Source organism: Seriola lalandi, unplaced genomic scaffold (genome assembly GCF_002814215.2).
Source record: "Seriola lalandi dorsalis isolate HSWRI2012SDOR001 ecotype SW California unplaced genomic scaffold, Sedor1 jcf7180002054313, whole genome shotgun sequence".
In the NCBI taxonomy this organism is placed as follows: domain Eukaryota; kingdom Metazoa; phylum Chordata; class Actinopteri; order Carangiformes; family Carangidae; genus Seriola; species Seriola lalandi.
Window position 1 is genome coordinate 436,720 of NW_019524866.1, and position 25,899 is coordinate 462,618.

The 25,899-nt window shown below is 39.4% G+C and overlaps 6 protein-coding genes across 11 annotated transcripts; 2 read left to right on the forward strand and 4 right to left on the reverse strand.

Moving 5' to 3' along the window:
- On the reverse strand, window positions 1-4,606 carry folr (folate receptor). Of its 2 annotated transcripts, XM_087174087.1 has the most exons (6): window positions 4,473-4,592; window positions 3,410-3,527; window positions 1,433-1,565; window positions 1,055-1,243; window positions 615-750; window positions 1-340 (listed from the first exon to the last, which is right to left on the reverse strand). In XM_087174087.1, exons 3-6 carry the CDS (start codon window positions 1,559-1,561, stop codon window positions 66-68), a joined length of 729 nt encoding a protein of 242 aa, XP_087030213.1. In that variant the 5' UTR covers window positions 1,562-1,565; window positions 3,410-3,527; window positions 4,473-4,592; the 3' UTR covers window positions 1-65. The 2 variants fall into 2 exon arrangements, with proteins under 2 accessions (XP_087030213.1, XP_023262418.1); XM_023406650.2 differs by lacking the exon at window positions 3,410-3,527 and having other exon boundaries at window positions 4,473-4,606.
- A 1,590-nt stretch (window positions 4,607-6,196) lies between these two features.
- Window positions 6,197-8,785, forward strand: anapc15 (anaphase promoting complex subunit 15). 2 transcript variants are annotated; one of them, XM_023406652.2, is made up of 5 exons: window positions 6,197-6,288; window positions 6,622-6,743; window positions 7,122-7,181; window positions 7,461-7,601; window positions 7,770-8,785. In XM_023406652.2, exons 2-5 carry the CDS (start codon window positions 6,624-6,626, stop codon window positions 7,815-7,817), a joined length of 369 nt encoding a protein of 122 aa, XP_023262420.1. In that variant the 5' UTR covers window positions 6,197-6,288; window positions 6,622-6,623; the 3' UTR covers window positions 7,818-8,785. The 2 variants fall into 2 exon arrangements, with proteins under 2 accessions (XP_023262420.1, XP_023262421.1); XM_023406653.2 differs by having other exon boundaries at window positions 6,215-6,239.
- A 356-nt stretch (window positions 8,786-9,141) lies between these two features.
- tomt (transmembrane O-methyltransferase) lies at window positions 9,142-11,050 on the reverse strand. Its single transcript, XM_023406627.2, has 4 exons — window positions 10,778-11,050; window positions 10,448-10,644; window positions 10,136-10,258; window positions 9,142-9,729 (listed from the first exon to the last, which is right to left on the reverse strand). Exons 1-4 carry the CDS (start codon window positions 11,037-11,039, stop codon window positions 9,532-9,534), a joined length of 780 nt encoding a protein of 259 aa, XP_023262395.1. The 5' UTR covers window positions 11,040-11,050; the 3' UTR covers window positions 9,142-9,531.
- Window positions 11,051-12,848: 1,798 nt separating this feature from the next.
- Window positions 12,849-17,013, reverse strand: sfrp2l (secreted frizzled-related protein 2 like). The gene is made up of 3 exons (XM_023406623.2): window positions 14,757-17,013; window positions 14,442-14,522; window positions 12,849-14,228 (listed from the first exon to the last, which is right to left on the reverse strand). The coding sequence occupies exons 1-3, from the start codon at window positions 15,280-15,282 to the stop codon at window positions 13,813-13,815; spliced, it is 1,023 nt and encodes a 340-aa protein (XP_023262391.1). The 5' UTR covers window positions 15,283-17,013; the 3' UTR covers window positions 12,849-13,812.
- Window positions 17,014-17,482: 469 nt separating this feature from the next.
- On the forward strand, window positions 17,483-22,288 carry lamtor1 (late endosomal/lysosomal adaptor, MAPK and MTOR activator 1). The gene is made up of 5 exons (XM_023406648.2): window positions 17,483-17,715; window positions 19,227-19,372; window positions 19,488-19,565; window positions 20,358-20,481; window positions 20,821-22,288. Exons 1-5 carry the CDS (start codon window positions 17,674-17,676, stop codon window positions 20,911-20,913), a joined length of 483 nt encoding a protein of 160 aa, XP_023262416.1. The 5' UTR covers window positions 17,483-17,673; the 3' UTR covers window positions 20,914-22,288.
- A 502-nt stretch (window positions 22,289-22,790) lies between these two features.
- Window positions 22,791-25,819, reverse strand: lrrc51 (leucine rich repeat containing 51). 4 transcript variants are annotated; one of them, XM_087174088.1, is made up of 5 exons: window positions 25,590-25,819; window positions 25,067-25,145; window positions 24,548-24,753; window positions 24,225-24,373; window positions 22,791-23,562 (listed from the first exon to the last, which is right to left on the reverse strand). In XM_087174088.1, exons 1-5 carry the CDS (start codon window positions 25,680-25,682, stop codon window positions 23,430-23,432), a joined length of 660 nt encoding a protein of 219 aa, XP_087030214.1. In that variant the 5' UTR covers window positions 25,683-25,819; the 3' UTR covers window positions 22,791-23,429. The 4 variants fall into 4 exon arrangements, with proteins under 4 accessions (XP_087030214.1, XP_023262415.1, XP_087030216.1 ...); XM_023406647.2 differs by having other exon boundaries at window positions 25,427-25,819; XM_087174090.1 differs by having other exon boundaries at window positions 25,347-25,819.
- Between the last annotated feature and the right edge of the window lie 80 nt (window positions 25,820-25,899).

The following is a 25,899-nucleotide window of genomic DNA, read 5'->3' on the forward strand; positions in this document are numbered from 1 at the left end:
GAGTATCTGAAATCAGTTTTATTGATACCTGTAAGAGTGATACAGGATGGGGCAAGGATATCATGTTAGTATATCCATAAAGAGAAAGACCCAACAGCCAGGAAAAGTAGCGTTGTCAAGGCAAAGCTTTGGTGCTGCTGTGCGTTGTTGAGGTAGTACTCAGCTACCTTTGTGTTGGGGTTTGGCCCGGTGAACCAGAGCTGCATGCAGCGACCTGAGGAATTGGAGTGGGTGGTATAAAGGTAGGAGTTGGACCAAATTTGCTCACACATGGACTTGGGTGTTGGGTAAACTTCAGTCCACTTTCTGCACTTGCTGCTTTCAGGGCATTTGTTAACACCTGTCGCAGAGAGAGAGAGAGAGATAGTTTTGGAGTGAGCAGGGGATGTCAGACAGACCATCGCAGCCACAACTATTCCTCAAATATAAATGGGGGAATTTGATTTAAGTGTAGTAATAAGCTGGTGTGGTAGTGTGTGCAGATATAGTTATTAATGCTATTTGTTTACCACGTGCATTAATGTGGATGCAAAGGTGTGAATTAAACAAGAAAATGTGAGCAAGTCTGTATGTACCCACTGGTCTGTGTGCATGTGTGTGGGTTTTACACCTACCTGAGCTCCAGTCCCATCCCTTGTGCCAGTTAGTCTTGCAAGTGTAATCATTCTTGCAATCTTCCCACCAATTGTGGCAGTCCTCCATACAAAGAGGCACATCCAAGATACGCTCCTTACGCCAGCTCTGATCCACCTACACACATAATTCCCCAGTTTGTATGATCCATATTTTCACAAAACTGTTGCAATGCTATGTCATATATAAGGTGAAGTACAAAGTAGCCACAAATTAAAATGGAGCACATTACAAAGTCTATCTTAAAAAATAATTGTCTGTAGATTTTTATAAGTACATAGAATAATGGCAACATACTGTATGGATGGATTCAGCTATCCTGACAAATCCTTTTAGTCATTTCAATATCTTATGCTGCCATCTAGTGTTGCAAATACAGACATACAAAAGAGACTGAGGTGCACACATGTATAGTACACACTTTTTGTATCCACGGTCCCAAGTGTGGTGAGCACTCATAGAAGCAAGTGTCCTGGATGAAATGTTTCTTGCACTGGGGGCTCATAATACCACAGTGATTCCAGTTGAAGTTGTACAGGTAGGAGTTATCGTTGTGGGCTTCTGCGGTGGTGTTGGCCGTGCAGCATGCATTGTCACGCCAGGGAGAACACTGTTAATAGGAAGAGCAAAGAGGGGTCACTTTATAATGTTGAGCTGAAAACATTTTTTTGTCTGGATCAGCTGATGCAGCAAGATCAGAAACTCAAAATGAGAGAGAGAAAAAAGAAACATTATATCTGTTTACTTTGTTCTATCTGTGTATTTTGTTCTATCTATGTCCATGTATTGCATTCATCACCTGAAGGTAAAGTTTCCCCTCAGGGCCAGGCTCTACTTTGTGGTGTTTGGCATCCATACACATGTTGAGTTTGTTCAGAGACAGAGCCCCGCTGGAGAAGGCTAGCAGCAAGGCAAGGACAACCCACATGGCTCTGCAGGAGGGAGGCATCAACATACAACAACAGGAAGTTCTTAATAAAATCATCAAGAAAACAGGAGAAATAATGGGACGGTTGCCATCATACTGTAAGTCCAGATTGCCACCATCTAGCCACCAGGTGTCTGGGTTGTTTGATAGTGATTAAAAAATGTTTGAAGGCTGCTATTAGTATTTAGTCTTGCTGTTTGTGCACTGTCAGCAGAGCTCTTTTAGTAACACCGCACAGATATCAGACTTTAATATCTTTATTTAATCACTGTCTTTGGGTTTCTCACCCCTCACTGAAATTTACCAGCCTCTGCTTTGAAGTTTTGGGGGAATGTACCAAATGTAGCATAAATAGAGGGGGGTGGGGTGTTATGAGCTTTGGTAGAATGTATTCATTTCGAGCAGTTTTGGCAACACTACTTTTATTTGTTCATTTTTTAAAATATATTATTTAATAATTTTTACACATTAAGAATGATTTCTTCACTGTTGACATACATTCATGTATTGAGTAACGTATTAATCACTGCTATGAATTAATTAATTTAGAAACGAATGGTGTCTATTTCACTAATTCTACAATTTTGTAATATATGCATATATTACAGAACCATATAAAACATTATCTACTACAAACAAAACCTAATTATAACAAAGGTCAACTCAACCTTTGACTGTTATTGCAGGTAATTAGGATGACTCACTATCATGACATGATATCTAATGGGCTTTGACCCACTAAGCCACCGGAAAATGTTTTATTCTGAAATACATAATACACACTTATGCACTAACCTTCTAACTCCTTAAACATTAGCAACTTTAATAAGAATTACTATACATCCTATGTCACTCTACTGTAAATTTATGTTTCCTCTCTCTGGCCTCTCTTATTAATTTTCTTTCTCATTTCTGTGTGACAAGCAGGGGTGAAAGTTTTAAATTATTGCCAGTACTACAACCACAACCTTCATCACTTCATATTTTCCACCTCTCTCCTTGGCTTCATGCATCCCTGACAAAAAAAAGCTTTCAACATGGAATAGAAAGAAAATAGAAACACTTGACATTTAGTATAGCAATAATTTGTTTTAATGGTTAATGGTTAATAGGTCTATGGGAATGTTGACAAAACTTTCAAAATCCTCACAACTAGTTTTAATTTATAACTGCTTAATTTAACAGCTGAACAGTCTCGTTTTTGGATTTTCTGACATATGTGTCACATAAATGAAAGAACAGATGATGTCTCAAAATGTGTGATGTGTGAAATAAGGGTGTAAGTGCCGCAGAGTAATATTGAATTTCTAAATCACTGAATTTTCAAAACATTGGACACTTAAAGAACAGATTACTATGAGAAAAATGTCTTTAATTGTCTCCTACAATGTGCAAAATGATGGATTTATTTCCCATCAAAACAAAACAATTAAAAGATTTTCCAAAGAGGACTAAAGTAGTCATCCTCTTCTGAGTAATTGCCAGCCATGTCACTTGTTGAGTGTTTAGCCAGTACGTTTTCAGTTTCAGCAGCTCTGTCTTTTCTCTTAAACATTTGAATAATTGTTCTCTGCATTAATCCTTTTTGTGTGTGCTTGGCATTCTTTTACTAAAGGCTGTTACTTTGACGTTTTTCAATCGTTTGTTATTTTAGTTTTTGAAACTATATCTAAAAAATAATCACAGATATTAAAAATACGCTGACAGCCTGTGGCCAACCACAAGAATTTTTGGAATTTTGCTGGAATCATTTATTGTTCATCCTGTCCCGGTGCAAACGACATTAATGAAGTCCGTGGTCTGGTTGTTAAAAAAATCGAGGGTGCCAGAACAATCAATCAAACGCACTTTTCACAGGCGCTGTGTTTGGGAAGTAAAGATGCGCATGCGCAGTCGCGTGCCGTTGATAAGAGTTGCAAAGCAATCCCTGGTCGTCACCTCACACACAGCTTGTCTGAGCTGCTGTCTGTGTAGTTGGAATAAAACAGAATATCATGAAACATAACAATTTATTCTGCTACACATTTTACTCGGGAGATTTTGCAACAAACTTCTGCCTGATAAACCGCACAACGCTCGTTATCAGTCAACTGCAGCGCGTTGGCGGAAGCTCGAGCTAACGTTAACTAGCAGCAGTAAAAGGCAACTGGGCTCCGTCCAGCACGGATCACAACACGGACGGTTCAGAAGCAATTCTGAATGACTTTAATAAGGAGCAATTAATAAGGAGACTATATGTTGTTTAAGATGCTATAACGTTAGCACGTGTTTTTTTTTTTTTTGGCTGAAAATGTGACCGTGACTTTTTTTTGAACGTGGGTTTTGGCAGGCAGCTACTTTCCCCTTATACCGGTACTACATACTGCCACTGAATCATTTAGTGGTACACAGTGCCGGACCGTACCTGCCCATTTTCACCTGGTCAGACAATGGATGGAGATGGTAAAAAGCTGTATTTACTAAGAGGGGAATTATTATTAATAATTAAGACGGGGACACAAGTAAACAATGTAGCCTACACATGCCCCAGTGTTCCTGGATGCAGCCGCAAACAAGTAAAACTACACAGCGAATATAACACAAGTAGCTGAAATCTGTAAGAATAAATAATTATTCTGTGTATCCAGTTTAGAAACAAAATGACAATGACTATATATTACAGTAATCAATCAAAGATAAGCTCACATAATTTTTATCACAAGTAAAAATAAACAGTAACCATAACGTATAAGTGAACCATTCAGGCCCTCTTACATCTTGTAAAAGAAATCAAAGCTTACACTGCAAACTGAATAAATCATAAAGTCATAAATTGTCTTATAGTTTAAGAAATATAATGGCTACATGTACGGTGGAAATACATCTAGAGACCAATGAGAAGATCATGTAATAATGAACAGATTCACAATACCTTGTTAGATTCTGTAATGATTCCTTCCTGAAAGGATGATCCCACAAATTAGTATCTCCAGTCACCTTTTATAAACAAGATTTAGAAAACACACATCAATGTGTGTGTGTGTGTGTGTGTGTGTGTGTGTGTGTATGTGTGTATTTGAGTGGAGTGTGACTAAAATCAAGGTTGCACCTAATACAGGCAAAATGTGAAAACCCTCAATTAATATGTTTCCAAAGTCCAAAGTCTGTCTCACGTTGAGATACAAAGAAAGAACGAGAAAGACGCAGAGTATTTGTTCAGGAATGTGTGTGTCCTTTTGTCATAATCTGAGTTTTATTGGATCTTACTGTGGAGGTTTGTCTTATCTCAAGGTCTACACTGCTCTTTATCACACACACACACATACGCACACATACACACAGACACACATGCACACACATAAACACACAGTGGACACTTGGTGTTAAAAGGCAGTGTGACCTGGGAGGGTAATAACAAGAGTGAAAAGATGGCAGTTAAGATAAATTTCTGCTGCATGTGTGTTGGTGGTTTTCAGACTCTACAATAAACATTACAAGCTTGTTGAAATAGACAGTTAATTTGTATATGAGTGTAAATGTGTGTGTGTATCTCAGAAAATACAGCTGCTAATTTAGAGTACAAGGCATTTAATGCTGCAAAAGCTGGTGTAGTGGAAAACAGTCATACAGTTCAACAGAGCGTAACTAGGGTTCAGCATTGCTACAGGCCACTCCCAGAACCCAGTACAGTTCTTCCTGTACCCTTTCAAGGCTGTCTACCAAATGGAGTTGTGATTCTCGTATGTTTTGGGAAATTTCTCTGCTACTTAGAGATGTCATGACTTGATGAGATGCACCTGCATGAGACATGTATAAAACTAGGCTAAGCTGAGAGGAAGCTGCTCTTATCCTTTGCATGCGTTGCTTAAGGCTTCTCACAGTCCATGCCACTGGTTTTAGCCCATTTGTAAATGAATAATGTGAATGTGAATACATTCACAGGAGACTTTCTAGTGAGTCCATTATTTCAGGAATTTCCACCACAGCTGGGTTCAACAAAATATCCAAAACTGTGTGCCATGTGTTGTTTTAAGTGAGTATACATAATGCCACAATTTAGTCTTTATCTTGATCATTGTATTTGGTGACAATGGAAGAATAGAAAGTTTGTTTTTGTCATATTTTAAGTTACTGTAGTGGCACCAGACCTGTTTTTTATTTAGAGAAAAGGGTATTAACAACAGCAGAGACTAGGAGGTTGTCTTCACATGCAAACATAAAAAAGCACATGTCAGCAGCTTTCTATTGTCTGAAGAGGAGATTGTGTCAATTAACTGTTTAATTTCATTAATGAGTCATTAAAATAGGGGTAGTGATATTGTTTGTGAATTTGTTCATTTGATTTGTCCATCTCTGTTAATGGGCTATACTCTGAAATTAGGATAACAGCAGTCGAGCCCAGATTCCCTATGCTACAATTTGTGAAAATAAAGGGAATTAATTACAGTCTTTGTGTTTTCTATTTATTTACAATGAAGTTATTAAAGGACAAAATACATACTTATTCTTATCATTAGCCAAAATATGCCACGATCTTTAAATCCCTTGGTTGAGATATTTATCCGTATTTATTCAACAAAATACAGTAGGAGATATTTCCATTACTATTGCTCTTTTTCTTTCCCAGCTGCCAAGCGGAACCCTTGTGGAGTGACATTGGAGAAGAGAGCTCTTTGTAGGTGAACACCAGCAATTTCCGGTCAAATTTGTTTTTGAATTTCTTTAAAGCTGGAGCGAGAGATTGTCAGGTACTTACGCTATCTATAAATTAAAATAGCACATTATATGACGTTACGTTTTAACCAAGAATATTGGCGGAGGTGATATTACATGTTAGAGGTTTTTTGTCTCAACATAGGAAGACTTTGAATTGCGTTAACGATGTGTTACGTTAACTTACCATGTCCCTTTCCAGGAGTCCTGTGTCGTTTTATCACACAATAACCCATATAGATATATATGGCTACATCTCTTTCGTGAAGAACCGGGGTTTAACGCTGTGTTGCTGGGCTAAAGAAGGACACATGCGCTTGCTGATTGACAGTGTGTGTATGCGTGTTGTTGTTGTTCCTGTGTAACAGATATGTCCACACTGTTCCCGTCTCTCTTCCCGCGGATAACCGAGTCCCTCTGGTTCAACCTGGACCGACCCTGTGTGGATGAGACCGAGCTGCACCAGCAGGAGCAGCAGCACCAAACCTGGGTAAACGGCACCTCTGCTGAAACTGACAGTCACCTTCTCATACTAACAACATATGCCATCATACTATATCACTTACTCATATATACTTATACCACATCAGGATTTTACATAACACAAATATTTTTAAGAAACGTTCCTAAAGTTTAATTATTAAGGGATTGTGACCAGAATATGTACAAAACATTTAGAGTGATAAAATAAACTTGGCACTGTTATCTGGTGTCCAAACAATTTAACTGAGATACTGCCTTTAAATTTATTCATATCTTTGTCAAATCGGTACAGGTATTTATCATTACTTATCGTCCACATATGAATATGTTCCGTCTGTGGCAGATCCGTCAGGCTCTAAACTGGTGTATTTTGTTCCTGCTACAGTTGCAGAGCATTGCAGAGAAGGACAACAACCTGATGCCCATTGGGAAACCTATTTTTGAGGTAGTAAATGTTTTATCCTGTAACATATAATGTATTAATTGCCACAGTACCTATCACCAGATCTCAACAGATGCATTTTAAGTAAAAGTGCAGCTCTGACAATTGCCTTGCTACTGTATGAAAGTATAAAAGAGGTACAAGTAAAAGTTGGTGCAATAGATTCTCTTACTCCTGAAACATGCATTTTGTATTCACCTTTTTAGAAGCCTTTTAAATTAGCAATTCTGTTTTGATTGTGTTCCTTTATTTATTTGTGTCACCTGCATTCACCGAGCTCAGGCAGGATATGAAGAGGAGGACGAGGAGGATGACGAGGATGAGGAGGACAGCGAGGAAGACTCTGAAGATGAAGAGGACATGCAGGACATGGATGAGATGAATGATTACAATGAGTCACCTGATGATGGCGAGATCAATGAGGTGCTTTAATATATAAGTTGTATAATCTGATCGAGGGCACAGTTGCTAAATATCGTAAACTCACTGGAATGACTTTTAAACCTACTAAATGTTGTTTTCTTTTTTATCTTACTTTTGTCCTCTCAAACAAATAACAGTCTTTAATCTGGCTCTGTTTCTGTCTGTCAGGTGGACATGGAGGGAGCAGACCAAGACCAAGACCAATGGATGATTTAAGACAAAAGACAATTTTAGTTTCCATCAAGATGTCTGGCACTGGATGTCTGCTCCCCACTTCAAACTTGACTGCTGCCCCTTCAGTCTGTGACACAAATATATTGTTTTATTTGTGTTAACAGGAAAAGAATATAGTTGAATTAAAACTTGTACCATGATATCCTTCAGATAAAGGGTGGGTAAATCCAGCTCAAGTGTCTCCTGTCAAGCTGAAACCAGGCTTGAAAGCTCTGAGCGGACAACTTTGTGAGGGTTGCTTTAACACACTGTTGCGAAGGTGTGTGAAAAATAATGCACGGATGTATGTTTAAGCACCTGTGCACATGTCATGTTTTTTTTTTTTCTTTTAAATCTGTAAATGGTAATCTGTAAACCTGTTAAATACATTTAACCATTCAATCCATTCAGTCACAGTGGTGCCACACATCTCCAATGCTGTAAAATACACAATGTCCTACGGTTTTGCAACCACTGGGGCACACACCCACGCAGTGGCAGTAGTAGGAATCATCAGCATGATCTCTCTCATTTAAACTTTAACCTTGTCACATCACCAGTCATGTGCCACTTCTCTACGTCTCCAAACTGCTGAATGAGCACAAATTACAGTTCAGTCAGCTAAATCATTTTTTACCTATTAAGGAGATTTAAGTCCATACAGTCCAATTCTGTTTCATAACAGTGTTGTGTATGTTGCTAATCTTTCATTACAGATATCATACCTACAGTAGCATTTTCAGAAAAGCTTCTTGAATAGTATTATGTTCAAATTTTAATATTTTTAACTATGTTAAAGGTCAAAGAATCCATTCACAAGGATGAATTGAAATTTTATTATGAACACACAGAGTGGCCATTAAAAGTGTCTCATATTTGTCTTATAAGATTGCTCACCAAGGCTTTTGTTATTTGTACTGAAAGGAAAAGAGGTCTTGAAAGTTTGTATTAAATTAAATTATTTTGATGAACTCCTGTTTTTTTGTTTGTTTGCTTCCTACATTTTGGTTTCTTATTGATAAGAAAGAACAGAAAATGTAACATGGTAATAAGGGGTGTGCTAGATTTTGACTCGTTGATTTATTGTCTTATCAGATAAAAAAAATTAAGGAATTAAAGTCCAGCAAAGTTCAAGAGTAATCTGAATTTGGTGTTGGTAAAACTGATCATTTGATTGGTGCTGAAGTCCACATTTAATATCAGGTAAGATTTAAACAGGCAATGATCACGTTCCTCACCTGAGGGCAAACATCTTTCAGTATTAAACTTGTACATGTGCTCTTGTGGTCACTTATTTTTTTTATCTTTTTATTTTTTCAGATTTGGCAGTTATGTATGTTTAAATAAGCTATTTTGTTGTTTTGTAGACAGAGGATGATGACAGCAGGTGGTGACAAAGATCCCCAGCAGGAAGAAAAAGGTAGACATGGTTTCTATATAGATGCTAGTGTTCAGCACTTATTACTAAATGGCTACATGAGGATTTACTTTCCTGATAGATAGTAGTCTTGATGTGCAGTTCCTTGAGTTTGAAAAACTAGATGCTTAGATGCTCCAGTTTTCAGATGAATAGCTTTTTAGGGAAGGAATTTATAGTCATCTTTTCCATTACATTTGTCCTCAAAATAGTTTTAACAGGGGTTATAAAATCATCAATTCATCCCTCTCCGAAAATGTGTATCTGTATTCTAGTGTGTGATATCCCAGTCTGCATGGTCTACTTGATTCCCTGGTACACCAGCTCAGCCATCCCATCCCTGATGCCCTTGCTGTACTCCAGCGTGGCCCGGTGGACCTTCCACTCATACAGGCCGCTCTTGCGAATGTGTCTGAGGAACTTTGGAGCCCCGGGAAACAGCACATTGTCGGCCAAGATCATGGACCCTTTTCCCAGCAGACCAGAGCCCTCCAGCATCTGTAACACATATCATGCAACTGCGGGAGTTGACGAGGTAACAATGGGAGTGATCACAACTATAACTTACTATACTTGGTAAAATTTCAGGTATGTACATCACTAAAATACCTTAATTGTATTTTTTAACAAACTCGAAGTAAATATTCATCTTTATAGTTGTACTTAAATAGTCACATAGTGAACATACACAAAGTAGTTAGCTCATTCAGGCAACTTTTACCTTATCATCCAGCCATCATTTAAAGTTAGTGTCAAAGTCAGATGTATTTGTGCATGTGGGTCACACACTAGTTCAGCTCAACTTGCACATCTTAACCCGTCATACTTCCGACAGGACAATAAACTATGAGACAGCATTTTCATTAATATGGTAATATTCTTTCTAATGATTGATTCTATTTACCTGCAGATCAGGGCAGTAAGATTTCTTCCAGTGGTCCATGAAGACAAAATCCAGCCTTTCCAAACCATAGTCAGACCGCAGGCGAGGAATCACCTCATCAGATGGATTCACGATGAGCTCCACCTTGAGAACACACAGCATGAAGGTCTCAATGGTATAGTACTCGCCATATTCAATACATGAAATAAAAATGTCCCAAATTTATGTAAAAACAAATAATGGTGTTGCCCCGTTGGTAGGTAATTTGGAGCTTTTATATGCTTTGGACATACAGTGAAATGTTGTCAATAGGTCACGTTTCTGATGTCTCACCGTGTCATCATCAAACCCTGCCAGGCGGATGATTTTCTCAGCGATGGCAGCATTCCTCTGGTCCATCTCGAGGCTGTAGAGTCTGGCACCCAGGGGCAAAGACCGGGCGATCCGCACGGTACTGTACCCGCAGTGAGCACCCAGCTCCAGCACTGTCAAAGGGCTCTGCTCCATCAGCAGGCGGTCCAGGATCTTCCCTGCAAACAGAGGAGCCAGACACATACAAGAACATACACATATGTACTGTACGTGTTTAGGCATTATTTAGACTTTCAAGTCATGTTGCTAATAGACAGAGAATTTGTTGGGTTATTTAAATGATCCCCTCACCCTTTTTAGGCCCAATGTTGCTGATGAACTCCATCTTGCTGCACCAGACATCAAAGGCGTCCAGGATGCTGTCAGGGTCTCCAGGGGTGGCATGAGTGAGAACATACTGGTAGGCACGCTCCTCTCGACTCATGCCAGTCACACAGTCCTTCCATATCCTGACCAGGACCGCCCGATAGAACAGTGCAAAGTAGTAACGGTACCTGATGATCAGTGTCAGCAGGAGGGGGACAAAGGCCAGAGCGATAGCTGGAGACACCATCCTGTTTCATACAGACAGAAACACACACATAAAAGTAGATTCATTGGTTTGTAATGCTCAGTTATGTACAAAAATCTAATATATTTATGATGACAATGTGGAAGCCATGTGTCTCTTTAAATGAACTTTTACCCAAATGTTGTTCCAGAAACAGACTGAAGGACTTCTAAGCTTCTGTCCCCCTTTACACTCATTGCACAAGACCAGTGAATTCTTACTGTTTTATACAGATTAGAAGGTAATGTATGAAGATAAAGAGCAACTCTTTTTTATCTCACTTTATCAGTCTACAGGTGTGTCAAAAAATTGTTTTTTCTTAATATACACTTACTGATGTCTTCATATTGAAAAAAGGGTTAAATGGGAAATCATCGCTCTCGCTTTTGCCACCTTTGGAATTTTATCATATGAATCAACAAAAGTGGAGCTGCACAAATCATTTCACTGCCAATTTGCAAGTATTTAGGCCCCAATCCTGACCTGCTTCAACCCTGCAACCCTTGGTAGCAAGGCATTAAATGTGCCAAAATGTTTGGACTGATAAAATGTCTGGGAGGAGGTTGTAAGATTTTGAGTCATTTCAGGTGATCATCATTGATAATCAAAGCTTATCTGTGTTTTAAGACACAAACTCATTGTTCCTCCTTACTTCATGATTACGGTCAATGGTGACTCCACAATTCTTTCTGTGGTGTCAAGCCCCTTCTGCAGAGTGTGCCTTCTACACTCTTCAACGTATTAAATTATAAAAGCCACTAATAATTACAGTAAAATTCACAATTGTCAAGAGAAAAAGGAATAAATATGCATCACAGTAAACAATAGGATATATTATTGACTATTATGCTATTATTATACTATTATATGACTGAAATAATAGTAATAATGATATTGATGGAATCATCTTTACCTGAAAATGTTAGATTAAATGCATGTTGAGACAAATGCTCTCCAAGTTTTGAACAATGGGAGATGAAATCTACACAGAAGCAAGTGACAATGCTTTGCTCCTGTGGTGGACGTGAGAGAAAGTGCTGTCTCTCTAGATATTTCCACTGCACAGGTAACTGAAGACTCCACAGGTGCTCTGCTCCACACAGAACATCGTGATGTACAGTATATGTTACAACAAAATATTGGCTCCAACATAAAGACTCTGTTACTGTCCCGTGATAAACAGACAAACTTACCTGTTTCCAGAAAAGGTTTGGTGGGAGCAGAGCTGCTGCGCTGAGGATAGCAAAGATGAAAGTGGCACTTCAACTGAGACAAGTGCAGAAAGACAGAGAGGTGTGTGTTTGCGTGTGTGTAAGAGAAGGTAAGAGACCTGAGGATATAAATAATTTATACATCACGTGCATGAGTAGTATATGCCCTGTAATTTTTTCCAGTTAACAGCTGTTGAAGCTGGTGTCAGTGTTAGCTGTTAAACATCACTCTTTGTCATTCTTGATAAGACATACAGTTAACCTCTTGTCCAGATATTTAGAATAGGACCAACACTAAAAAGGAGCAGACAGTGAGGCAGTGTGAAACAGACATTTGATATATCAAGTCAACATCAACAGGTGTGTGGTTGTATGGAGTCCAATTTCTTTTACTGAGTCATGATGGAAAGATCAAGAGAAACTGCACACACAAAGAAAAAGCTTATTTATGAAATACTATCTAATATTACTCAACACAATATAAATGTTTTTTAATCAAAGCTTATTTAAATGAATAAAAATCAACCAAATATTTAAAGCCTACAATAGAATCATGTTGGGTACAAATAAATGTAATAAAATACAAAAATAGAGACCAAACCCAAATCTAAATGATTTATTGTTCATATCATATCACATTTCCTGTCCTGTCTTTCTTTTCAGTGCTTCTCTTCTCATGTGACTTGAGATTATAGCATCCCAACATGTGATAATCACCCCCTTGTCTTTCAACATAAATGTTTTCACCCATCTAACTACTGATGCTTGAGCGTCTGTGAAAAACAATGATAAAATAGTTGTAAATAGTCAAAGAAAAACGCATGTTTAATGTATATATAAGTATTACGATAAAAGTTTAGTACAGTTTAAGAAAATATTTTATCATTACAGGAATAACAACAATTATACTGCTTCACCCCAAATATGTATCAGTAGAAAACTTGATGAGATCAGTCTATTACCAAAACCATTTTGTCTCTTCTATATACACAAATGTACACAAAAATACAAAAAAATACACAAATATTGCCACAGCTGGAATTATATAAACCTTTGTGTGCCACTTGTAGAAGTAACTTTTGTCACAATGCCTCTGTCACACTAAAAGAATTACGGTCTAATAACTTTACAGCAAGTTGCAGAAATGCCTGCTCTCTGTTTGTTGTCATTGAAAAGCTAAGTCCATTTTCAGTACAAAGAAAACCTCTTGGTTTGTCAGTTTGTAAAAATGATGCTCGATTTTACTTGAGGGAACACAAACACGGTGAATAATGAAAATTATGGTGTCATGATAAATTTGGTAACAACTTCATATGACACAAAATAATACGTACTTAGTGCTGAAGATTTGATTGGTTATTGATTGAGTGGTGTTTTCAGAGCTAATCAGGAACAAATAATTGAGAAAGTCATTACATAGTATCTAAGAATCTGTGCGTGTGATTTATTCAGTGTTACTTTACGAACTACTTGTTTCCTGATGTGTTCCTTACTTTTTCTTTGGTAACCAAAGACCACAAAGCATCGTCCATGAGGCAGGACTACAGTGGTTGATGACTCCCTGTCTACAGCTCTGGACAGGGCTGTTTAAGGAGAGCTCTGATAAACTTCTTCAACTCTTTGTCCCCTCTGGTCCACCTCACCAGCCGAGTCAACACCAGCCTTCCCTCTTCAGCCTGAGCAAGGGCCAGGTACCATCCACCTGGAGCCCCATACCCGTCCTTCCCTCCTTTAGCGTGTCCTTTACCCATCTGTTCCTCCTCCAACACCCTGTCTTCGTTTGTGTCTGTAGAGTCTAGGCCAGGACAGGTACAGGTGCCTCCTTCTTGCAGCCACAAAGCACTGTGGGCCATTGCGCCTCCGACCCCTTCGGCCCTCTCCGCACCTCCCCCTGCCCACCTCAGAATGCGGCTGCGGGCCATAGGCACCAGCTGACGGTCCCCTCCCACCGTCGACACACTGCCCAGACGCATCTTAAATGCTGCAACAGAGACAGAGAGAACATGATTTAACAGGTGTCATATCAGACACATTGTAAAAAAAAAACCTCTGTATCGCTGTGATAAGATGACTTGTTCTGTGGCCTGCTTTGTAAGAATCAAGTTTGAAAAAAAGTTGAGTAGTAATACAGATCTTAGAAAAAGGTATGTACAGTATTGTGTAGTCTACATTATCTACATCAGATTGTTCTCACCATATGGACTGTGGCAGAAGTTTTCCTGGATGTCAGTCTGTCCCTCAGCAGCCAGACTGCAGGCATCACAGATTACACTGCCTGGGGGGTGGAAAATAGAGGTGATTAGATAACTGTGAGTGTCTCTGCAGAGGGGATGTAAAATAAAATCACAGTGGTGGAGTAGGACTGCTGCTTTTGCAGACACTCTGATTCTGGATCAGAAACTCCAGAATCAATGCATGCAAAACAACCTTAGGATAAAATAGGATCAAATAAAACATTGGTCTCCTGAATACAAAAACCTACTGAACACAAACAGATCCATCCACTGACCTTTCAGCGCCTCCTCGTGCTTCACCTCCTCTGCCGTCCGCCCCTCCTGCTCTCCGGTTGCCGGGATACAGAGCTCGGTCCCGCGCGGGAACCGGGTGCAGTTAAACATCTCGGGCCAGGGAAACCCGAAGGCGCTCATGACGGGAACACAGCCGTCCCGCACGGCCTCGCACAGGCTCCTGCAGGGGCTGACCGGCCCGCTGAGCTCCGGCAGACACACCGGGGCGAACAGCGAGCACAGGAACTTCTTGGTGTCCCGGTGGCAGAGCTTGGAGATGAGGGGCAGCCAGGCTGCCGACTGCTGCTGGGCCTCTCTCAGCGAATCATGGCCGAGCAAGTTAGGGATCCGCATGTGCCTGTAGCCGATCCCGTGGCACAGAGACAGGGTGCTCGGGATAGGTTTACACACCGAGCGGAGCGAGGAGCTGAACCCGAGCGACGGCGGCCCGAGCTGGGCAGGAGCCACGGTGTCAGAAGCACGAGAAGCTCCAAACAGCACAACAAAGCTGAGCAAAAAAACAGACATTGTTTTTGTTACAGCGAGCACAGAGTGAAGTCAAAAAAGCTGCGGCACTTCTGCCTGGACTTGACCGGCTTGTAGGTGTAAACAAAGAGGTGTGGAGGAAACGGGGGGTAAATGAGAGGGCAGGCGCCTCCCAGTCATCATCCCAGCCCATCAGACTGGTGCCTGCCTGACAACGGGGGCATGTACTGTTTGTTTCTTTGGTTCGTCATTCATGTTGTAAACTGGAAACTTTGTGGTAGACACATAGCCGGACAATGATGGTGCACTGAAGTACAGACATTTCTATAAACAAAAGGCAGACTCTACACTTTGTTTACACATTTGATAAATAAAATAAATGTTTTCAAAAGCCATTCTTTCTCCATCTTCAGCATTATTGTACATTCTGTTAATTATATTTGTACAATCTTGAGGATATGAACATTTCGTAATATGTCAACACTGTCAACATTTGAAGTTCAGGCCTATTTTATTTCATTTTATGCAGTATTCACAGCCTCTGTATATACTTTTTTCTTTTTCTATTTTTTGGCAATTTCTTAGGCTACAGGATTCAAATGCTTTGTAGATCCATAATAACTTCAATCAGCATAATCTTCAAGTTTTTAGGTTTTGAAAAGGGAGAAACATTTATAAAACAGACTATACAGCTGCCTATAATTTGCTCATGTTTGTAAGAAATGAATACATATTTGAACAGAATAGGATGCTGTTTTAGTGTGTGTAGCGTTACCTGTCAGTACTGGAAATAAAGTAAAGTGTGTGGTACTCTGTCATCATACTCAGCCAGAGGGTGTCATAGACCCTTTCATTTTTTTCCAAGGAGACTGCCACATGTGCACCAACAAGCCTCATCCTGTTGCCGTCTATCATCCTTGTCGTCTCACTCAACTTGGCCTTGGACAGTATTCCACAGCAAAACCCGAGGAGGGAAACAATTGAAAGCTTTAGAAAAGCTATAGAACAAAGAAGACACTACTGAACAGCCAGTCGGCATTAAATCAGCCAACCTATAAAGCTTACAGTCACTTTTAAAATTGGGAGTGTGTGTTGTGTTTCTCATTTTCCAGCTTCACCAACCTCATGTTCCTGTGTAGTCTCCAGCACTAAATCAACATATTTAGGGGATGACCGTGCACCCCTACAGCCCAAGAGAGAAAGCTCTTATTGTGCCTACACCAGTCTTTAGTTCAACTGAATTAAACAGCAAAGCAAAATCAGTCACAAAAACATATGTACCATACATATATTCTATATGTAACTAATGTATTGTAAAAGGTTGTTGATTTGTGAGGAAAACAAAAGGAAAACCTAAGTAAAGTTGTTTGGTGTTTAAAATTTACACAAGACTACAACGCATGATGTTGTATGAACGTCTATCAATCAATTATAAATACTGAAGGGATGAAGATTTTGAATTGATTCATAAAAAGTGCTTGTATTGGATTGGTACTCTGTATCAGCCAAAAATCCTCAGTTTTGCTAAGGTGAGAAAACATCAGATGGGTGCATCCCTATTAGCACATGCAATAGGCACAGCTCTCGTGTAGAATATTGGTATTGTTCAATACAGACCTTACAGAAACAGCTATGCAATTCTGTGTGTCCATAGGTCAGCAAAAAAGGGACAAGGTGTCACTCATACATATTACAGGATGAAAGTTTAAGGTTTGCCCAAACTGTAAAAAATATTCTTATTTTTGTCATTTTTCAAAATATTTTTTTAACAAGGCCTACAGTTTTTACATTAAAACACATTCTTCTCAAAGCACATGCATTATGTATTAGTGCAATGCTACTGTGACAATGCTAATGAAGTGGCAAGTGACAGGAAGAACCACACAACAGGACAACATTCACAACAACACAGTCAGACGACACATCAGAGGCCTGTACTACAGGCAGGATTTGGAGTTGACAAACTAACCTCATGTTTAATCCTGGGTTTCCAGGGTTACAGTGGGTCACATTTTACTGTAGGTTAGTTGTGCAGCATAAGCATAAGCACAATAAAGCCTACACTAGTTATGTAACTTAACTGAAACCTCGAACTGAAATTAAATGATGATCTTGCTCATATGTTTATTGTGTTTATCTATTTATTAATTTAACAAATCTCACGGTTGAAATTTGCACCATCACATGACGAAGGCCACGGCCGCTTCTCAAGTACCGGAAGTGGTCGTTGTGTTGTTGCACCACAGCTGCTGTCATGTGATAGCTCGACCGAGGAGCTGCTGTTGACAGTAGCTTCCCTACCTTTGGATGAAGCTAACACATAACCGCGAAGGAAAGAAGTTTTATGTTTGTTGGAGAGGATAAAACACGGCTCCATTTCTGACGGAGAACAGGGAAGCTGGGGTTGTGTAGCTTCGACCCTCGGACGCTGCCATGGGTTGCTGTTACAGCAGCGAGAACGAGACCACAGAGCAGGTAGCTGTTAGCCGCTAAGTGGCTAAAACTGTCCCGATAAATACAAGATGGGTTATTAAGGAAACAATATGTTTAATATAATTGTATTCATAGAGTATGTTTAATACATAAAAATGCATTTTAGGGACTGTGCCGAGGTTACCAAGTGACCGCTGTTTTGTTGGTTAAAGTTATATGACACCTATAAAGTAGCTTTAGCTAATTAGCCTCAGCCTACGGGTAAGGCCTGGTCCAAAGCAGCCTGGGAAGTTGGCACATAGATGAAAAATGGTTATAGATATGAAGAGCTGTGCAGATCTGCATGCTTGAAAGAAAACTACAAATGGCAGCTTATTTACAGCCACTTTTACGACCAGCAGGGAATGATAATTTATATTTTAGTTATTTTAATTCTTTCCTGAAACATGGAGAGTAGTGGGTTACTACTAAATTACTCAGTCCTCAGTTGTGACATTTAGAGGTACACCACCAACAGAGGTGACTTATATTCTAGGTACCGTGTTTTTGATGTATGCTATGTCATATGACTCCCATGCTATTTTTAGTTTGCGGAAACAGCTCCTTTTCAGCCTCATGCGGAATATTTTCCTCATGCAGTTTATCTTAACAATAGCAATTGGAGTGCAATGGAAATAATTCTTAACCTCTCCTATTGTGTTATGCCCATATATTGCGCATCAGTCTGAAAATTTAGCTTTTTTGGTTGTATTTATCATCACTTAATAGAATTGTGCTGCTTGTTCAAGTCAATGTCAACTTGATTATTTTCAATGATTCAGTCAGGTTTTACTTGCATTAAGTGAACTACTATAGGATTAGTTGCAACTGTTTTTCAGGTGTAATTCAATTTAGAGAGGGTGGTTGACTACAGGGATGTTTATTTTGAATTTATTTTCTGAAGGTGGGCTGACAGTTGTGCATGCACACACACACACACACACACACACACACACACACACACACACACAGACAGACAGACAGACAGACAGGAAAGAATCCCTTCTCACATGGCACTGATGTTCTGGGATATTTTAACTGTTTAACTGATAGTATTAGTTGGTCAAAATTTGTATTGTAAGCTGTTAGTTATGAACAACCCTAGTTAAGGAACTTGGTTCATGACTCCCGTAATGTTTTTCTGTGAGTGCAAGAACTGGGAACTGAGCTTTGAACATTTTCTACAAGGCTTGTAATGATGTTTTTACCATGTGTGTTATTTGATAACTAATACTTTTTTCACAACATCTAATTGTTATGTTGTAACATAACACTTTAATTTTTGTATCCAGTGGAGAAACCACAGTTAACGGATCACAAAATACTCAATTGTTTAATATTATAGTCTCAACTATTACAATTTCATCACGTTCCTGAATTAAAAATTAATAAGCACATCCTTTGGCACTCCTTTCTACGGTTTGAGTTGCTGCACAATTGTAACAAAAATTGTTAAAATGCCATGATCTGAATCATCATCATCATTCAGTTATATTGTGATTGACCTGCTCTAGGACCCTGATGAACGTAAGCCGCTGATCCCCCACCCGAACCCTGTCAGCAAACCTCCAAATGGGACAGACTGGATCACTACCAATGTCCCATCAGCACGGACAGATGAACAGGCCCTCCTCACATCCATCCTCCACAAGACAGCACAGTAAGACGCTTCTTCGTGCAACCATAGACAAGCCAGACTCAGCATGTGTTTCCTGATAATAAAACAGTAAATCATCTGTCCTTTAATAAACCAAACTTTATTTCCTCTGTGCCAGGAACATCATTGATGTCTCAGCAGCTGACTCTGTCATGATGGAGCAGCATGAATACATGGACAAAGCTCGGCAATACAGGTATGTGAGTGAGTGGTCAAGTAATAATTGTTATGGAAGGCTGTCACTCTTCTGCAGTTGTTGTTTTTGTTTTATGTGTGTGGGTGTGGAAAGGGCGTGGGTCTCTGTTTGGACATAAATTTGGTTTCAATGGAATGAATGTCAATGCGCTCATCAGGAGATAGTTGTCATTCCCAAGCTAAATCATGTCTTCAAATCAATTAAAGCAAAATAAAAGAAACTTTCTTAGTTTCCAAGATTTTCAGCTTAACACTGTGCTATAGCTGCTATATGAAGTTGCTGAGGTGCTTCATTGTTTTTTGGTTGTACCTGATCAAATTAAAGAATGGAAAAGTACATCATTTGAATTAATGAGTTGATTTAGATATTACCAAAAAGAAAGCTAGCTGTATATCCAGAGACATATACTGGTTGGTTGGTACACCCCTTGTGGGTGGGAATAATGAAATTGTAAATGGTTTTTGTAATGTTCTCACCAATCCAGTGGCTCAAGAAGGTGGTCAGGGAAGTGAACAAAAAAAAAACCAAAAAAAAATTGAAACATAGACCTTTCCCCTCTAGCGTAACCTTAAACCTCAGATCCAGTGACACCTAGTGGAAGTTTGAAGAATACTAACAAACACAGCAGCTACTTTTATGCTGAAATACAGGTACAGATTAAAATAAATCAGGTTAAAGAGCTGAGGTGAGGTTTTCTGGACAAACTGTGTTTTAAACATAAACTCTAAACTGCAGGGCAATGACAGGGCAACAGCTCCAGTAAGCATCTGTTTTTGTTTTTTTTCTTTTCAGTACGAAGCTCGCTGTGTTGAGTAACAGTCTGCCCCAGAAGAAAGCCCTTGCTCTCCCCTCCCTCACCAGCCAGCCCCACCAAGTGCTTGCGAGTGACCTGGTGCCATACTCAGATGTACAGCAGGTAATCATACACTACCACACACGGAAGATTCGTTGGCATACATTGCTTCTTGTCATGTGGGATTTCCTTGTTGGCTGCATTAATCATAGATACTCTTTTGGAAACAGTATACTACATGTGGAACTGTATAGTATTTCATTGAGTGGGGGGTGTGAGGAAATGTGTGACTTAAAATAGATCCTAAAGATATCTAATGCTTTGCCATTGTTGCCTCTTTTGTCTGCCTGATATCCCGTTGGTCTGTTGTTGGACTAGTCTTGTTTTTCTCAGCGAAATTGGGAATTTGAGGTAGTTTGTACACTTCACATAAACTCTAACTGTCTTCCTCTTTCTTTGCAGGTGTCCAAGATAGCAGCTTATGCTTACAGTGCAATCTCTCAAATCAAAGTGGATGCTAAAGAAGAACTGGTCGTCCAGTTTGCCATTCCCTGATTCTGCGACTCTGGCCTACATATTGTTCCTCCCATCCCGCTCTTTCTGTGTCACTCCTGCATCCTCACCCTCCAGCCCACCATTTATTAAAGCATATTGGTCCTTGTGCTTCTTAGCTATGCCTCTAACTGCTACAAAGACAGAGACAATGTAGGTTTGCACCATATGGCTGTCCACTAGTGTACTTAATTATGGGTCAGTGACAAATTGTCATCATGGAAGATGGTTTCCTGTAGATGGGCACTGGAGTATGATCTCATATTTACAACAACCAGGCCTCCACTGTATGTAATGTGTAGATCAGAGGCTTTGTCAGAACCAGCTGTGGAAAAATCATTGTTCATTCTTCTTTGTGATTTCTCTTAACGGTTGTCTCAGTGTCTTTATTTTGTTAGTTTACCTAGCCTGTACTTAAGCAAGGCTAGCTCTACACCCCAGACTGTTATCAGGAGGCATGGAAGAATGCACAGTATATTCACCTTTGGCAGAGCTGTAGGATTTTTGGCACAAGGCATTTGATATTGCTGTATTTACTTACATACAATCTCTACTGGAATAAGAGAAATGATTCATCTCTCTGGCATGGAATAACCAAAATTATCACTGTACCATATGTGCAAGTTCAGTGGTTGAGTAGTTTAAACATTTACCTGGATAAAAAAAACTTGAAACGGGGCTTAAAGTTTGCACTTCATGTGTCTTTAACTCTGTTCTGACACTGCCCATTCCCCAGTGTTTCTCCTTGCACAGCAAGATATATGTAAAGATCAGAATCAAGGAAAAGAATATGTTTTCTATTAAGATAAAGTTGTCATTATAATTTAAAGGGTTGTAATGATGTATGCTGGCAAGATCTGGGTATCAAACATCCTACAGTAATCTGGTGTCCCTCTGCATCAACATGAATCAGTGAACTTACCTGATTTGAGTAAATTTCATTTGACATTTTTAGCTGTAATGTTTAAAAACTGACAGTGAAACAGGTTGGTAATTTGTTGTCCAGGGTGTGATCTGTTATTTTAGTTGAGTGACCTGTCCATGGTTGGTGTCCTGTGGTGGGTGAGGATGCAAACACAAGCTGGGTGGGTGCTGGGTGGGCCTACTAATGTCACAAGGGGGCGGGAACGGCTGGAGCTTTCTTGGGGCACAAGTTCTCAAGTTTACAGACAGTAATTTGTCCTCTGCAGTTTTCTAGCACTAAAATAATGAGCTGGCAGACTCTTTAAATCCCAGACCTTCACATATTTAATAGCAGTGGAGACATACAGAGATGAAGGAGTTGGGTGTGTAGAGGGTGCAGGGACAGATATCATGTATTCATGCCTTCTTTGTACAGAATTTTCTGATTGAATATAAAAACAGATGATGGATTGTATGAAGTTCTTCTTTTTGTAGAGAGTTCATTGGCCAGGATTGGCTAAAGTCTTGTGGTGATTACAAATGTTTTTATGAAACACGAACACTTTTAAGGCCTGCAAAGCTTTTCGCCGCAGATTGTAATATGATTGAGTTGTTCATATTAATCAGAAACTAACCATTGTAGCAGTGTGGGGGAGTTGGGAGGGGGGGCGTTAACAATCTATGTACTACAGCAGATAAAATGATCCGAAACCTTTTTGTGATTATTTATTTGTGTTTTAAATGTATACTTGCTCTTCACAGGAGAGCACAGGAGAGCACATGACTATGCGTGGGCAGTGAGCATGGTGAGCTGCTCTTCAGTCTCTAAAGGGATGATCTGCCAGGCTGTGATTATTTCAACCACGCAATTGATTTGAGCTTTTTGCAAGGGGTTCTTGGCATTTTTTTCAGTTTTGTTTATTACTCAAATGTGTAATACTACCTGAAATATGTTTGTAATATCTTAGGCTAGTACCAAAAAGTTTTAAGATTTTTTTTTTTTCTTTTTGTTTGTTTTTTTTTTTTTTTGGTTTAATTAATTCATTAAAGACTTTCAACATAAGCACCTGCGTCTTATTAAATAAATATTAACATCCACATGCTTATATCTGGGAAGTAACTGGTGCAGTAATTCAGAGACCATCACTGACAATAATAACTACTTCTCTTTGTTACAGCAAGATAATCCATAACAATATTCAAATATTAGCATAGCTTTAGTGATGTTCCTCACTTGTAAGTTGCTTTGGATAAAAGCATCTGCCAAGGTTAAATGTAAAATATTCCACAATCCACACCCATGTTTGCAACAATATTGAAGAATTGACATGAATCTATAGTATGTGAGAGCCGATATCTCAGGATCACTCACTGTTCACTATCAGACTGTTTTGGATTGCTGTAGCCCTGACTCCTGTTTGGACTATCTAATAATAAATTGTTCATATCAGTAGATAAAAAAAAAAAAACAATAACAATGCAGATATGACCAGATATATACAGGCAAACATACAGCATATTCAATATTATACAAGTTTTTCAGCAGTGGATGTGGAGCACAGGTCATTTGAGTGAAACTATGATTTTAACACACCACAATGGAGATGAGTGAGCAGTCACTCGAGAGTTTCCTTGCGTCTGCTGTGGTTGTTGCTGTGATGCCAGATCTTTGCCATGACTTGCTCCTGCCGTGTTACAGCACTGAAGTCCATTGTCTTTAACCGAGGCAAAGCATTAATCACACGATTCCTTAACACAGAAAGACATGCACAATTTATACATGTGGACTATGTCGTTTATGTACATTTTCTGTGTCTTCACAGAAAAATCCAAACTGAATGCTGAAGAGGTTTCTCTTTGCTTGGCATTATCTCTACTTTAGTGATGCTACACATATATTAGAAATTGCGATACAATTTAATCAAAAAGCTGCATTGGTTCTTCCTTTCAGTGGAATCAGGTTTAACCAGCAGCCCTCTTGCTGTGTGTGTTTGTAAGTAGTGTTGCTATGCAGACTAGGACGTGTTATATGAGCTTGATTTACATTTAAGCACCTGTTAGAACATTATGCACCTACAAGCTTGCCAAGCATTCATGTCTCACATGGACACACACACACTCACAATGTAATTGCACTCTTCTTGCGCAAGAGTAGTCCCTCACTCTACACCTCTGAAGTGTATGACAGTATAAGGTGCTGACTTTGACTCTGTTTTTGGTTCTGTTCTGTATGCAAACATCCAGCAGCTATGGGGGTGCTGCTGGGTGCTACTGTCGCTATGCTCAATAATATTGTTGTACAAAACAATATCTGTTAAGTAAAGGTATCGTACAACCAGACATATTATGTTTGTGCAGGATGTGTGTGTGTGATGTATGTTGGGATAACTTTGCTCAAAGACAGACTCCACCTGTAAGCTTTGTTGGCTTCAATGACATTTCCATGTAGAGTGATGGTGTGTAGATGTGGCAGCACTCCCAGTCTGTCCACCTCTGACAGAATAAAAATGCTGTTACCGTGAAGATACAACACACGCAGCTCACGCAGCTCACACAAAACCTGGAACACAAATACACATATTCATCCGTATTGCAGACGTTTAATCTAACAAGAATCACTCCTGCATTATTAAAAAAAGATGTGAGTGGTGTCGATAAACAGATATCTCTATAATTGATACGACAGTAAAAGGAGGAAGACCGCACCCAAACACGGCATACAAAGAAAGCTCACATGTTCTATATGTGTGATTTGGTTGAATGAAAGGTCCAGCCAGGCAAGCTGTAATGGCTCAGCCAGGAAGTCGCTAACAGTCTTCTGGAGGTCATGAAGGTCAGTGATGTTGTTATTATTGAGACGCAGTGAGTGGCTTTGGTACTTCATCTCTGAATTTCTCTTTAGAGGCCGTAGGCCACTGGTGGGTTCCTCTGTCCATGCATCTGAGACCACAAGTATAAGAAATATTGAATATTAGGTACTGGCTTGATGATGGAATGAGTTGTTTGGTTATACTGTACATGCATCCACTTAGAGAAAAATAATACAGCCTATATGTACAAGTTTAGCAAAAACTACATACAATATTTTGATATATTAAAAAACTTATTTCTGGGTTATAATTAAGTGGCTATACTGCAGTACACTGTAATATGCAGCCATTACAACTGTAATAATGTTGTGTGATAATACAGGACATAAACATTAGTGTGAATATAAGGAGAGAAAAACCTTAGAGGAATATGACAGTACTACCTGCCAAACTGCTGATGTGTTTAAAAGATAAATCCACAGGAGCTCCATACATAGTCATACCTGTAAAAGGTTCACTCACCTGTTGGGAGGATAGTGACGTTATGACAAATTACAGGTGAGTGAACTGACAGAGATACTAATTCTCAAAGGCTTCATCATAACATTGTATACGCAATACACAGACAAGCCAAGCTTTAACAAATCAACCATTTTGACCAAATTTTTAGTTACTGACCTATCTTAATTAATTACGGATCTATCACAAATATCATACACTTACCCACAGTGTTAAGCAAGTAATGGAAACACGCTACTTTTCTTACGTTATTTGGAAAGCCCAAAGTCGATTTAGCTAGTTACCTGTACGAGAGACAACACGACATGTTTCCAAGGAAACAAAAAGGTACGTTATGGGAATTGTAGTTATGTTAGAATACGATGGGACTGCGTATTCTAACAGGATTTCAGTACAATATGAGCATTTGTAAAAATACAAACAGTTAGTTTAGTAAGTAATACGCACGCGCGCGTGCTGGAAATCCCTTTTCATTTTGACACATTTTGACAGGCGTAGGCTACTCCGAAATTCATCAGGGATTGCGGAGTCAGTACCCATAGATTTTATTAAGACAGGTTCGAGCAGCTGAAACTTGACTACTGAGACTAATGCCACACAAACATAAGACAAAACAAATAAAACAATCGTAATATTGAAAGACTGCGAGGGGAGGGTGAAATCGAAACTTTAATTTAGTGGCGTCTCCCCGCTAACTTCCTCACCGACCGCCCCGGCGTAAGTAACGAGCGCATTGTTCAAGTGACGCACAGCCTTT

Bases quoted from the DNA above. Each gene is read 5' to 3' on its own strand.
- lamtor1 (XM_023406648.2), top strand. From the start codon at position 17,674: ATGGGTTGCTGTTACAGCAGCGAGAACGAGACCACAGAGCAG. The intron at 17,716-19,226 runs GTAGCTGTTAGC...GACCTGCTCTAG, and splicing joins AGAACGAGACCACAGAGCAG to GACCCTGATGAACGTAAGCC. The intron at 19,373-19,487 runs GTAAGACGCTTC...CCTCTGTGCCAG, and splicing joins ATCCTCCACAAGACAGCACA to GAACATCATTGATGTCTCAG.
- sfrp2l (XM_023406623.2), bottom strand. From the start codon at position 15,282: ATGTCTGTTTTTTTGCTCAGCTTTGTTGTGCTGTTTGGAGCTTCTCGT. The intron at 14,523-14,756 runs GTCAGTGGATGG...TCCACCCCCCAG, and splicing joins GCACGAGGAGGCGCTGAAAG to GCAGTGTAATCTGTGATGCC. The intron at 14,229-14,441 runs GTGAGAACAATC...TCTCTGTTGCAG, and splicing joins CTTCTGCCACAGTCCATATG to CATTTAAGATGCGTCTGGGC.
- lrrc51 (XM_087174088.1), bottom strand. From the start codon at position 25,682: ATGGGTACTGACTCCGCAATCCCTGATGAATTTCGGAGTAGCCTACGC. The intron at 24,754-25,066 runs GTAGTACTGTCA...TTGTGGTCTCAG, and splicing joins ACACATCAGCAGTTTGGCAG to ATGCATGGACAGAGGAACCC. The intron at 24,374-24,547 runs GTGAGCTTTCTT...TTTGTGTTCCAG, and splicing joins AAATCACACATATAGAACAT to GTTTTGTGTGAGCTGCGTGA.
- folr (XM_023406650.2), bottom strand. From the start codon at position 1,561: ATGTGGGTTGTCCTTGCCTTGCTGCTAGCCTTCTCCAGCGGGGCTCTG. The intron at 751-1,054 runs GTGTGTACTATA...TTATGTGTGTAG, and splicing joins TGGGACCGTGGATACAAAAA to GTGGATCAGAGCTGGCGTAA. The intron at 341-614 runs GTAGGTGTAAAA...TCTCTGCGACAG, and splicing joins GGGATGGGACTGGAGCTCAG to GTGTTAACAAATGCCCTGAA.
- anapc15 (XM_023406652.2), top strand. From the start codon at position 6,624: ATGTCCACACTGTTCCCGTCTCTCTTCCCGCGGATAACCGAGTCCCTC. The intron at 6,744-7,121 runs GTAAACGGCACC...TTCCTGCTACAG, and splicing joins AGCAGCAGCACCAAACCTGG to TTGCAGAGCATTGCAGAGAA. The intron at 7,602-7,769 runs GTGCTTTAATAT...TCTGTCTGTCAG, and splicing joins ATGATGGCGAGATCAATGAG to GTGGACATGGAGGGAGCAGA.
- tomt (XM_023406627.2), bottom strand. From the start codon at position 11,039: ATGGTGTCTCCAGCTATCGCTCTGGCCTTTGTCCCCCTCCTGCTGACA. The intron at 10,645-10,777 runs GTGAGGGGATCA...CTCTGTTTGCAG, and splicing joins CAACATTGGGCCTAAAAAGG to GGAAGATCCTGGACCGCCTG. The intron at 9,730-10,135 runs GTAAATAGAATC...TATGTGTTACAG, and splicing joins CTTACTGCCCTGATCTGCAG to ATGCTGGAGGGCTCTGGTCT.